Here is a 12,689-nt window from a genome sequence, read left to right as displayed (position 1 = left end):
GAAGCTATTTCTTTCCAGTTTATATTTCAAAAAAATTGAAATCCACCATTATTATAACATTTTTTCAACTAGCTAAACTAATTTGCCTAAACATTTCTTTCACATCTCGTTGCTTATTTCCAGGTGTGTAATAGACCCCAACTAAATATGTTTCCAGTATTATTTATTTCACACCAAACACTTTCAAAATCACTCTCACTGTTACCCCATATTTTCTCAAACTTAAATGGATACAACTCATTAGCTGTCATCAGCTAATGAGTTGTATCCCTCCTTTTTTTTTTATAATTTCTGCCTTCTTTAAAAATACTATGAACTTCAATTCCAATTAAGATATCATTATCAGTCAACGTTTCCAGTATACCTATTATCTGAGACTGGACTGTAAGAACCAGTCTCTGAACTCTTCTGTCTTATTCTTTATACTTCTGGCTTTGCTGTATATGCAGAGGAGGATATTTTTAAACGTTTTCCCTGAATTTTCATTTTTTTCCTGTCAGTGTTATTTCTAACAACTATCCTAATAACTCCTGTTTCTGTGACCCACACATTTTCATTAAAGAGTAATTGTTGTAAACGTTAACTCCTGTACTGAAATGCAGGTGTTAGCATTTAAAATTATATCCATCTTCAGGATATAATTTTTTTTTCTCCCTTCAAACTCATCTCATACATTTACATTATCAAACCCTCTCTTCCTATACATTCTAACTGCCATTTTATTCATCATCAGTGTCCTTCTCACATATCTAGGTGGCACGTTGACTATCCTAGCACTCCTTACTCTTTAATCAAACAGTCTGTCTCCCTTAAATCCCTTGTCATATGATTTACACTGCTTCTCAAATCATTCATGCCAACCATCACAATCATTTCATCTACATTCTCACCTCCTCTTTATAGCTCTGGTCACACAATCTAAAGGGTCTCTTTAATGTTAGGGGATTCATTGATTCTCTAATGACATCTTTGCTCTTTACATTGCGAACCATCGAATCCCCTAGCATTATTTTCATAAGTTTTTTTCTGTACCCTTTTTTCCTCCCCTGGCTAACCATCTACCAAATTCATTCTTTCCATTCCATTTCCCAAAAATCTCACTCTGTGCTGTCTGCATGAGCCCCAGAGCACCCCAATTTTCTTTAAAATCTCACTCCAACACTTCCACTCTTTACTCATCCGAGAATCATTCTCACTTTCTTGCACATTTTGCTTTATGCTTTCATGTATCATCTCTTCAATAAGTTCTTGCTTAATCTCATACCAAGTTTTTATGATTACCATATCCTTGAGTACTTGTAGAAAGAAAAACAGATGTGTTATCACTTAGTATGTCAGTTAAACTTTCTGCACGTTTGCTAAAATCCTTTGAATTGTCTGATGTTGGTTAATCTTGCTGCCATACAAGATTTGCCCAAACAAACTGATTGCTTTTCTTATTAGATGTAGATGTTGATGCTAAAACATTTAGTTTTTTGTATATTTAAGATAATGGACTCAGTATCTGTAATGTTCTTCTTCTTATTATTATGGGTATCTTCATGGAGTCAGTAGACTCATCGCAGGAGACCCAAATTATCAAAACAATATCTCTTCTTGAATTCATTTATAGACGATTTACAGATGTTATCACCATACCAAATAGAATTACTTGATTTGGAAATATACTGCTGCTTTTTATTAAATTTTCTCTTTTCCTTTTCATTTCTTCCCTTCCCAGTAGAACCACACCTGTTGTCATGTAAGTTTCCAGCACAAGGCATGAAAGGAAAGCCAAAATGGATGATCACCCATTTTACTAAAAAAAAAAAAAAAAAAAAGGGCGATTATGAATATATAGTACACAGACCTATAAATTAACAATGGCACATTCGTATGCTGAGATTTTTGGAGTTTCACTGTTTTAAATGAGAATGTGTGTGTGTGTGTGTGTTGCCTAAATAATTAATATGGCTAACTTCTAATGGTGACTCAGCAGCATGCCAGCAAAATTAAGAATGCATAAAATGTATAAACTCAGCTCCATGCTGTACAGAATTTTAGTGGAAAAATTTCTGAGCTTTCTTTACTCAACTGAAAGCATTAAAATTTAAGAAGGCATTGAGCAACTGCTCATAATACTAAAGTCTAAATTGCATGAAAGGCTAAGTGTTTTTTGTAAAACTCAATGAGATATAGAGATGTATCTGATTATGCTTTATTTAAGAAAATTTTGTTAAATGAATATTCCAGAAAGTTGGATTGAGGATAGACTTGACTAGTCTCGTGTACAGTTTTAAGCCAGATGAAAATTATACAGATTTCATTCATAGAATTATATATTTTCAATTTAGAAATGGATTGAAAACAGAACTTAGGTCTATATATGGAAAAGAAGTACTGAATATTGGACAACCATTAAAAATGGCTGAGGAGAGCTTATTGCAAACCATGAATCTTTTTCAGTTGAACCTAATACCTCTCAGTTGACCTCAACTAATCAGAAAAATATTAAAGATTCAGATTCTAGTGATTGTGAATTTTTGAATTCACAATTAAGGAATTGAATTCCTTAAAAGAAAAATTTAAATCTTCTTCCTTCTATGTGTTAGGCCTACTGGTCTGTTACAGGGCTATCTGTAGCCCTTCTAAGATGGTAATCGAACCCAGGACACTCCTTTCCCAGGCATATGGTTGCAAAGTGCATAGCCACTAGACTAACTGCACAGACAAGACAAATTTAGTATTTTGATAAAAAGCTTTCTGAATTAACTAGATTAGAAGAACAGCTTACTTCTCTTGTTAAGGATCTCCAAGTTGAAAGAAAGCGTAGAACAGAAGAATTTTACAAACACATGTTTATAGTGATACTCCCACTTGAAAGAATTCTGTTTCTGACAGAAGAAAACTTAAATGGCATAGCTATGGAAAATTGCACCGCATTTTTATATTTTGTTATGAAATATCCCTTAAAGATAATCATGGTTTTGCCAATTCAATCACAATACTTGTAAATTTTCTCCTAATGTTACTCAAGATTCTGTTTCCACAAAATCTGTCCAAGTGGATTTTTCAAGAGAAACCACCTCCCTTGAACATAAAGCTGCTACACAAAAACTCTTGACTACATTAAATTCATCTGATGTTGAACCCTTCAATTTAAATTATAGCTGTCATCCATGCAAATTATTTTCTAATAGTGGAACATTAATTTCTGCTTTAACATGGGATTTCTTTAAAGGTATTGCTGAAATTCCTGAGCAGTTTAATATTCATGTGGCATTTTTTTCTTGTCCAGAAAATAATTTTCTTTCTTCACCTGAAGCTATACTTCCCAACTTTACAGGCATTTAGCAGAAAACAGACTGTTAAATGCCTGTTCTTCTAATCTGTGATCATTTTGCGCAATCTGTTCTATCTCTGCTCATGAGGAACATAAAGTGTACATCATCATCAATAAACCCGAACAATCTTGTCTTGCAAAATATGCCATCTCTGCTAAACACTGGGTTCTGTGGAAGAACACAAAGTCTGAATAAGATTCCCCATGGAAGAAAGCTCTGAAACATTATACTGTCCCAACTTGTGAACTGGTCTGTTGATCTACATTTGTCTCCCTTATGGGAAATGTTCTTCAGGCTGCCAATTTTTTTTTAATTCTAGAAATTTCATCATCATCACGAACCATGGGCTCACTGCCCGTTGATGTCTGATGCCTGTTTCACTATCTTCTTCCACCTTTCTTTGTCCAGTGCACAGTGTTGCAGTTTTTGTACACTCATTCCACACCAGTCTTTTATATCGTCTATCCATTCTCTGTATGGTCTACCTCTTCTGTTTAAACCATTCAAAATACCAAACATAAATGTCTTTATCTTCTGGTCCTCACTCATTCTACAAATGTGTCCAAATAATTGCAGCTTCCGTTTTATAATCTTCTGCATTAGATTCTCTTTTGGTTGTATCTTCTTATAGAGCCCTTCATTGGTGATTTTCTGTACCCATCCTGTTCTTAGAATCTTCCTGTAACAAGTTCTTTCAAATGCCAAAATTCTTTTTCTTGATTCTTTATTTATTTCCCACGTTTCAGATCCTTACAATACACCGCTGAAGATGCATGTTTCCAGTACTCTTAGTTTTGTTTGCAGACTGATCATTTTACTTTTCCAGATGTTATCCATGGCCTTCAGATTTGTTCTTCCCTTTGCAATCCTGATCTTTATTTCTTTTTTACAGTCCAAGTCATATGTCAGTTTACTTCCCAAATATGTGAATTGTTCTACATTTCCTATAGCAGTTCCATCCACTTGTATCTTTTGTTTCATGTTCTTCTCACCAAATACCATTGTCTTTGTTTTTTCCAAGTTCATAACAAGTCCAAATCTCTTCCCTTCCTCATTTAACAGTTCCAGTGGTTTTTGTAGTTCTCTTTCGTCTTCCTCAATAATAACAATGTCATCTGCAAATCTCAGATTGTTAATTCTCATTCCGTGTACAGATATCCCTTTGCCATCTTCCTTCAATTTGTCCATTGCTCTTTCTAAATGTGCGATGAAAATGCTTGGTGATATTGGGTCTCCCTGTCTAGTGCCTCTGCTTGTTTTAAACCATTTCCCCAAATCATCACCTATTCTAACTGCTGCAACTGCATTTTGATAAACATTTTTTAATATAGCTATTAGTTTTTTATCAGTTCCATAGGATTCCAGAACTGCTAATGTTTTCTTGTCAATACTGTCTAATGCTTTCTGAAAATCAACAAAGCAAGTATATATGTTTATGTTTTTTTTTCCTAGCTTTCTCTGCTATTAACCTCATTGTGAAAATCTGTTGAATTGTAGTTCTATCCTTTCTAAATCCTGCTTGCTCGTCTGCAAGGTATGCTTCCAATTGTGTTCTAATCTTTCTGTCAATATGATCATCATCACTTTACCAAGGTGACTTATCAAGACAATTGTTCTATAATTTTTACATTCTAGCTTATTTCCTTTCTTGTATAGTGTCACTAATATTGATTTCACCCACTCCTCTGGCATTTTCCCTTCTTTCCATACCATATTACATAGTTGGTGCATTTCTGTAACCATACTTTCACCACCATATTTAATCATTTCTCCAGTAATGTTATTGTTACCTGGACTCTTGTTGTATTTTAGCTGTCCTGTTGCTTTTTCTACCTCTCTTCTTAAAATGTCCATATCATGCTCATTACCTGGTGGTGATATTTGCTTCAATTCTTCAGTCAATTTCCCAATGTTATCTGAATCTAGTTTTTCTTCATATAACTCACTACAGTATCTTGTCCACCGCTGTACAATTTTTTCTTTATTCATCAATACTTTGCCTTTTTCATCTTTAATTGTGGTCTGTTTTGGTTGCCACTTTCTATTAATGGTTCTGATCATTTTGTATACCTCCCTTGTTTTATGCTATCCATAGTACTGTTCTATATTGTTGCATTGGGCTTCTAACCATTTCATCTTATCCATTCTGACTGCTTTTTTCACCTCATTACACTTTCTTCTATTTGTTCTGATGTATCCCTTCTTATCTTCAACATTCTTTTCTCCTGTACTAACTTCAGTGTTTCTTGTGTAATCCATTTCTTCTTGATCTTCTCTTCTTCTGGTACTCTTAAATTCAAGTTTTTTCTTTCTCCACACTTTTAAGTTTCTTTTCTAACACTGTTCTGTACCGTCTTCCTATTTCTGCTTCACTTATTCGTACTGTATCTCTTCTATTCTGATGTTGAGATTTATATTTCTTTTTTAATTTCAACTTGATGTTTGCAATCACTAAACTATGGTCCGAGTCTATATCCTCTCCTTGAAAAGTTCGACATTGCTGTACTGATGTTATCCATCTTCTTTTAATCATGATCATATCAATCATCTTTTTGGTTTTCCCATCATTTGATCGCCACATCCATTTTCTACACTCCTTTTGTTGGAATCTTGTGTTACAGATCATCATCTCGTGGTCCACAGCAAATTCTAACGATTTTTCACCTCGTTCATTTCTTTCTCCGAAACCATATTTTCCTATGACTCTTTCCTAACCATCATTATCTATTCCAACTTTGGCATTCCAATCTCCTTCAATAATTAGCACATCTTGCTTTGGTATTGTTTCTATTGTCTCTGTCAGATCTTTGTAGAATAAGTCAATATCCTCATGTGTGCTGTCAGATGTGGGTGCATATGTCTGGACTGTTGATATGTTGAATGGCTTTGCCTGAAATCTTGCTACTATGTTTCGTTCATTAACTGGTTTGTAGCCTAACAGTGCCTCTCGAGCTCTTTTGCTAAGAAGGAAGCCAACTCCTGCTTCATGCATGGTGTCATGTCCTGACCATATTACTTTGCGACCATATCTCTTCATTTCCTCATGAAGTAGTTCTAATTTTCCTGACATCCAGAGTGTCCGCACATTCCACATTCCTACTGATAACAGTTCTGTTTCTGTTTCCTTTCAGTATCCCACTTTTCGATCCAACCCTGATCGCTCGATTGGTATCGCGGGCCTTGTTTATCCGGGCGACGCCCAATCCGGCATGTTGTAGCTGTTGATTGTATAGGCATCAGATAACAATCGTGTTTTTTCTTTATGGTCAGAGCATCGACACTCATCTGACCGACCCTCCTCCTTTATCCAGGCTTGGGACTGGCATGAGACCCCTAAGGATCCCATGCTGGAGTTACTAGAAATTTACTGATCGTTTAATATCTTACTAAAGCTGTTTTGTTACTTTGTTGAATTATTTGTTTCTGATAAGTTTTATGTTGATCTATTTTTGTACTGATGATGCTTGTGATACAAATGCTGAAATTTTACCAATAAAGAATTAATTTTACATAAGAACTGAGTTGATGAAATTCAGCTCTTCTAATTTAGCAACTAAATTAAATGTTAAATTACACATTCCACTAGTATAAAGTCAGAATTTCACAATTTTGAAATTCTGAATATTCGAAAATATACTCCAGGTAGTATATTTTTGAATATAATAAGCAGTGACAATGGTAGGAGATATTAACATACATAATATCCCCTAACATTGTCACTGCTTAATTGCCATCGGTTTTCATGCCAACAATTAAATCTGAACCCAATAGTAAAGGATATTGCTTACTGGAATCCTTGCAATTGGATTCATTCACCAAAAGGCAGTAAATCTCTGTCCTCTTGATAAATTTGCTATTGTATCTTGCACCCCAGTTTCTGTTCTGTGTTTATATTTTTGAAGAAGTAGTTTCTGTTCAGTGAAACTATTTCTACATTTAAATGATATGACATAAATTTCTTTTTTTTCTTTTTTCTTTTTTTTTTTGTTGCTCCCACACGAAACGTTATTTAGAGACCTATAGTAAAATTTTGTACTGTGGATGGGCTCATGATTTCTTTCCAACTTTTTATCAATTTTATATTAAATCTATTTTAATTATCAGTCGTTCAGATACCCTTCTCTAGAGATCAAACATGGAACTTTTTTACGCCACTGAACACCTAAAATAAGCAATACTATGGTCTCACACTGGGCAATGAAATTCATCCAATTAAAACTGATCCAATATCAGGATAACTTTCAATGACTCCAACTCCCAAGTGTTTGCAGTTAATAAATTGTACTGTTTGTGACTTTTTGTTTTGTTCTGCAATTTATTTTAATTCAGCTATTTCTATCTCAGGTGCATTACACACAAACCTAATATTACCTTCGCCACCTGCTTCAGACATTTTTCTTATGCAAATCCTAACCCAGTGAAGATTGAAACTTTTAGAACTTGAGAATCATTTGGGTAGGTTGAAGGTTGGATATTTCCATATTTCTGTCACTTTGCTGTTATAGAATGTGAGCAGGTTGCTAAAGCAAGACCTACTTTTAACAAAAACCATGCCCTCCCTTCTGTAAGGTATTGCTACTTATCTCCACTGTTGGATAAAATTCCGCATCGTCTTCTCCAGTGCTTTGATGACCACCCTAGAATCAAAGATATTTGAATTGTATTAAATTAGAAGACTATTGAAGAAATAGTTTTTGAATTCTTGATTGGAATAATTTGAATGTGCAGAAAAGAATGAGTATTTGAAAAGAAAATATTGGAAGAATATATATGAAAATTGAGAAAAGAAAGACTGTGAGCAAGACCAGATAGGAAACGGTTTACAAAAATTAAGTCTTGAAAGTTAGAGGATGATATTTAGTGAAGTAGATTAAATTGCTCTCCCATGATGAGTTAACTACCTGGAGGTGTCATGTAATAACAATAATAATAATAAATATCTCGGCTATTTAGGCACCATTTTTAGTGTACATGGTAAATTAAATATGAAAATAGACATCACAATTAGCAAAGCTGGTATGGTAGGAATTCAGCTGTATAAATTTATATGGAATAAGAAAGAAATTAGTCAAAACACTAAATTAGCTATATACAAGACAGTGTTGAAACCAGTTTTAACTCATGGATCTGAGAGCTTGGTTACAAATAAAACACATGACCAAAGACTGGAGATCTCTGGTATTGAGAGTTCTGAGAAAGATTAGTAGAGTGAACAGATGTCATCAATGGCAGAATCACATGAAAAATTAGGATATGATTAAAGAACTTGATATTGTTAGCATTCAGAAATGCGTTAGTAGAGCTAATCTCAGGTAGTATTGCAACTTGAACAGAATGGGAGAGAAAGATTAGCAAAACAAATGTTCTCTGCTGGAATGGCAAGAAAAAGACCCAGAGGAAGACCAAGATGTGTAAATACATCAAATATAAGATCTGATAATATTGGTATCTTTACAAATGACAGATTAATTTGGATGAAAATTGTTGATCAGAAGGTAGTAATGGTATAAATTTTTGATGTAGCACTGTTGTAATTATTCTGTACACATCCTGATGCTACATATCAGGAATTTGATGATGAAGGAATGATGAGGAATTTGAAGATGAAGTCTTGAGAGTTAGAATGGTATTTAAGTTCTCTAGAATTTGGATTGGCAAAAACAGATGGAGAGTTTCAATCTACCTAATCTTCCAGATTGTTTTTTGCTAAAAGTGATAATGCTTTCCCTTGTTACAGTTATACTCTGAAGAGCATAATTGTAATTAGCTGTCTATGCCACATACATGAGAGTTCAATTAGTATTGACCAACTGAAGTCTCACTGCATTATCTAGATAAAATATGATTGGAAAATGGTGGTTAATAACAAGTTGGATTACTCATAGGGATTTAGTACAGTTAGTTTTTCAGTTGGTGATGAAGTGTACTTAAATATCCTGGTAATGAACAGGTGTCAACCATTTCAACTTAAAGCACGAATGGGCAAGAGTTTAAAAAGAAGTTACATTTATGCAATTTTATCAGCTTATTGCATGCAAGAATCTAAAAATTATTTTTCTGCTACTATTATATTGAAATGATTAATAAATTCATCAAATAGTTTGGTAGTGGAAAGTGGACTGCTGCACATCCTTTTTAACCTGGATGTTAAGCCTCTTATTCTGTGTTCTCTAATTTATAGAGCTATCAAAACCATTTGGTTGGAAAGGCTTAGGTTCAAATCCTGTCTAAGATGCAAAGAACCATTTTCAGGACTTTTAGTCGAAGAGGAGTTAGTTAGTTTTCATACAGATGGCATGGTTTTTCCACAAAACTGACAAACCAGCAAGAATGCATACCGTTTAATGCTATAGCACACTTTGCCAATAGGATCAACTGTCTTATGGTAAGGAGTATGAGGTTTAGAATAAGCTAAATTACTGGTCTGTGACAAGTCATCTTTTCTTCCCTGAGCCTAACTGGGAAGAAAAGATGATGATGAAAGGATGTAATATGAAATGTCACTCATTATTAATAAACAGCATGATAGGAAATTAGTTGGTGATGGGAGAACTTGGTCATGTAATAGTTGATGTCTCATTTATTATATTGGATTTTCTGTTATATAGGTGCACCTAATAGAGCGCTGAGTCAATGTATCTTCAACAGTGTATAACAAATCCTGTTTTAAAAGTTGGGAGTGGGGAATTAATAGATTTAAATACTGCATATCCATTTGCTGTCTTTGAAAGATCTGTGATACACATCAGCTGAGTTTACATCAACTGCTTTATTATCATGATAATTAGTCTATTAACTGTCTTATATGAGAGCAAGAAAGATTTGTAACTGTATCATTTTGAACAGCTTTTCTATTCGAACCTAGTTTTATATATCTTTTCAAGATCTATAAAACTTACATATAGATTCTTGTTATATTCCCATGATTTCTCAACTATTTGTCCTACAGTGAAACCTGATTCTAAAACCATTGGCCTGAACCCAGTTTTATTCTTCTCCAAGCCCCCTTTCACAATTTTTCTTAGCCTCTTTCCCAAGTATATTTGCATAAATGTTATCAGAAATATTCAGAAGAGAAATTCCTTTGTGATTCGCAACAGTTTTATTTCTTCCCCTCTTTTTTTTTTTTTAATAGATGCATACTATACAATATTATCATGCCTTTAAATTTATCAGTGTAATAAATGTTAGTGATACAATTGCATAATATATTACAAATATATTTACTTGTTAAAAGGATTTTTTTTTCTTTTCTTCCTAGATACCAATTGGTTCATTTATTAAAGGAGGCAAGAATGACTATTGATATCGAAATATAAGTTACCCTGAATTTAGTGCAAAAGCGTTCATTTGGTCTTCCATGAAGATATAAAATTAAATTGGTTTTTGTATAAAGGATAGTTATGGAGAAGTATCTGAAAGTTGAGAATTCAGTACCCTTCACAAATACAGAAGAACAGAGGCCTTTTACTTGTGAAGCTTGTGGTAAATCATTTACATTATCAAGTTATTTGAAGAAACACATAAAAATACACACAAATGGGAGACCTTTTACTTGCGATATTTGTGAGAAGTCATTTAAACAATCTGCTAATCTGAAAGTACACATGATGATCCACACTGATGAAAGACCATTTATATGTGAAGTTTGTGGTAAATCATTTACATTATCAAGTGGTTTGAAGAAACATATAAAACTTCACACAAATGTGAGACCTTTTACTTGTGATATTTGTGGAAAGTCATTTAAACAATCTTCTTGTCTAAAAGTACATGGGAGGGTCCACACTGACGAAAGACCTTTTAGATGTGAAGCTTGTGGCAAATCATTTAAGATGTCAAACTATCTGAAAGAACACATAAGAATTCATACGAATGAGAAACCTTTTAATTGTGAATTTTGTGGAAAATCATTTTCAGAACGTGTTCATCTGAACAAACATAAAAAAATTCACAGCAATGAAATGCAATTTGCATGTGAAACATGTGGCAAGTCTTTTGCATTATTAAATCGCCTGAAAATGCACCTACAAATTCACACAAATGAGAGACTTTTTACATGTGAAACTTGTGGGAAATCATTTATATTCTCAAATTATCTGAAAAAGCATATAAGAACACACACAAATGAGAGACCTTTTTGCTGTGAACATTGTGGGAAATCATTTAAAGTATTACAGCGTCTGAAAGATCATATAAGAACCCACACAAATGAGAGACCTTATAGCTGTGACATTTGTTGGAAATCATTTAGAGTATTCTCGGTTCTGAAAGTTCATGCAAGAACTCACACAAATGAAAGGGCATATACATGTGCAATTTGTGGAAAATCATTTACAACATCAAGCTCTCTCAAAACACACACAAAAACTCACACAAATGAAAGACCTTTTACTTGTGCAACTTGTGGAAGATTATTTAAAATGTCAAGTCATCTCAAAGACCACATAAGAACTCACACAAATGAAAGACCTTTTACTTGTGACACTTGTGGAAAATCATTTAGACATGCAAATTATCTGAAAGAACATACAGGAGTTCATACAAATGTAGGACCTTTTGTCTGTGAAAGCTGTGGAAAATCATTTAAGATATCAAATAATCTAGAAAAACACAAGAAATCACATAAATGAGAGACCTTTTATTTGAAACTTATTGAAAATTATTTCCAATTGTCTGAAGCTAGAAAATATTTCACTGTAAAGAGAAAGTTGTAATGGAAAATTTTTATGAAATTGTTTAAGGAATCAAATTATCTGAAAAGACACAAGTATGCTTTGAAAATGCATACTTGTGTCTTTTCTTGAAAATGCATGTCTTGAGATTCTGAGCTTAGAACTGGATGTGAGGGCATATGAATTTATTTTCAAGAACATACTGTTTTAACACACTTGCAGAATGTTCATATTAAGCCTTCTGCCTCTATTTCAGAAAGAAATCAAATTCTTGGTATGCACCACTGAAGAAGGGAGAGGGGTACAGGATATGCCATAATAGTACTGCCTGATAGTTTACATTATTATCAAACTATCAATTTTTTTTTCCCCAAATTAATCTTCTTTTTTGAGAATTACAATATCACTCATTACATTATCTTCTAAGGCAGGGATGGCCAAGCTTTTGTTTCATGCACCAATTTATTTAGTTACATATTCAGGTGCATTATACAACTCTTATACCTTTAAAAACTCTCAATAAAATATGTTAATATAAACATGATATATTTGTTTCTTTTTTAATATGAAAACAAGATAAATATTACTTACCTTAATGAGACTTCTAAGTCTGTTTGTGAAGCATTTAATGTTTGGAGTTAAATTAGCTACTGAGAACAGCAGAGAATTCTTCAGATTTGGATTAGTCACT

The 12,689-nt window shown here is 33.5% G+C and overlaps 1 protein-coding gene across 1 annotated transcript in view; it reads left to right on the top strand.

Moving 5' to 3' along the window:
• LOC150099242 (uncharacterized) overlaps nt 1–12,488 on the top strand; it is an 89,973-nt gene extending 77,485 nt beyond the window's left edge. Inside the window, exon 2 of the mRNA XM_090404021.1 lies at nt 10,585–12,488. Coding sequence (XP_090260147.1) covers nt 10,727–11,956 — 1,230 coding nt within the window. The 5' untranslated portion in view covers nt 10,585–10,726 and the 3' untranslated portion in view covers nt 11,957–12,488. The remainder of the gene's footprint in view (nt 1–10,584) is intronic.
• The last annotated feature ends 201 nt before the right edge of the window (nt 12,489–12,689 follow it).

Source organism: Typopeltis vanoorti, chromosome 14 (assembly GCF_054136105.1).
Source record: "Typopeltis vanoorti isolate ZY-2024b chromosome 14, IOZ_Tvanoo_1.0, whole genome shotgun sequence".
NCBI classification, from domain to species: domain Eukaryota; kingdom Metazoa; phylum Arthropoda; class Arachnida; order Uropygi; family Thelyphonidae; genus Typopeltis; species Typopeltis vanoorti.
Note: the sequence above shows the minus strand (reverse complement) of the source record. Positions and strands in the feature narration are given on the sequence as shown.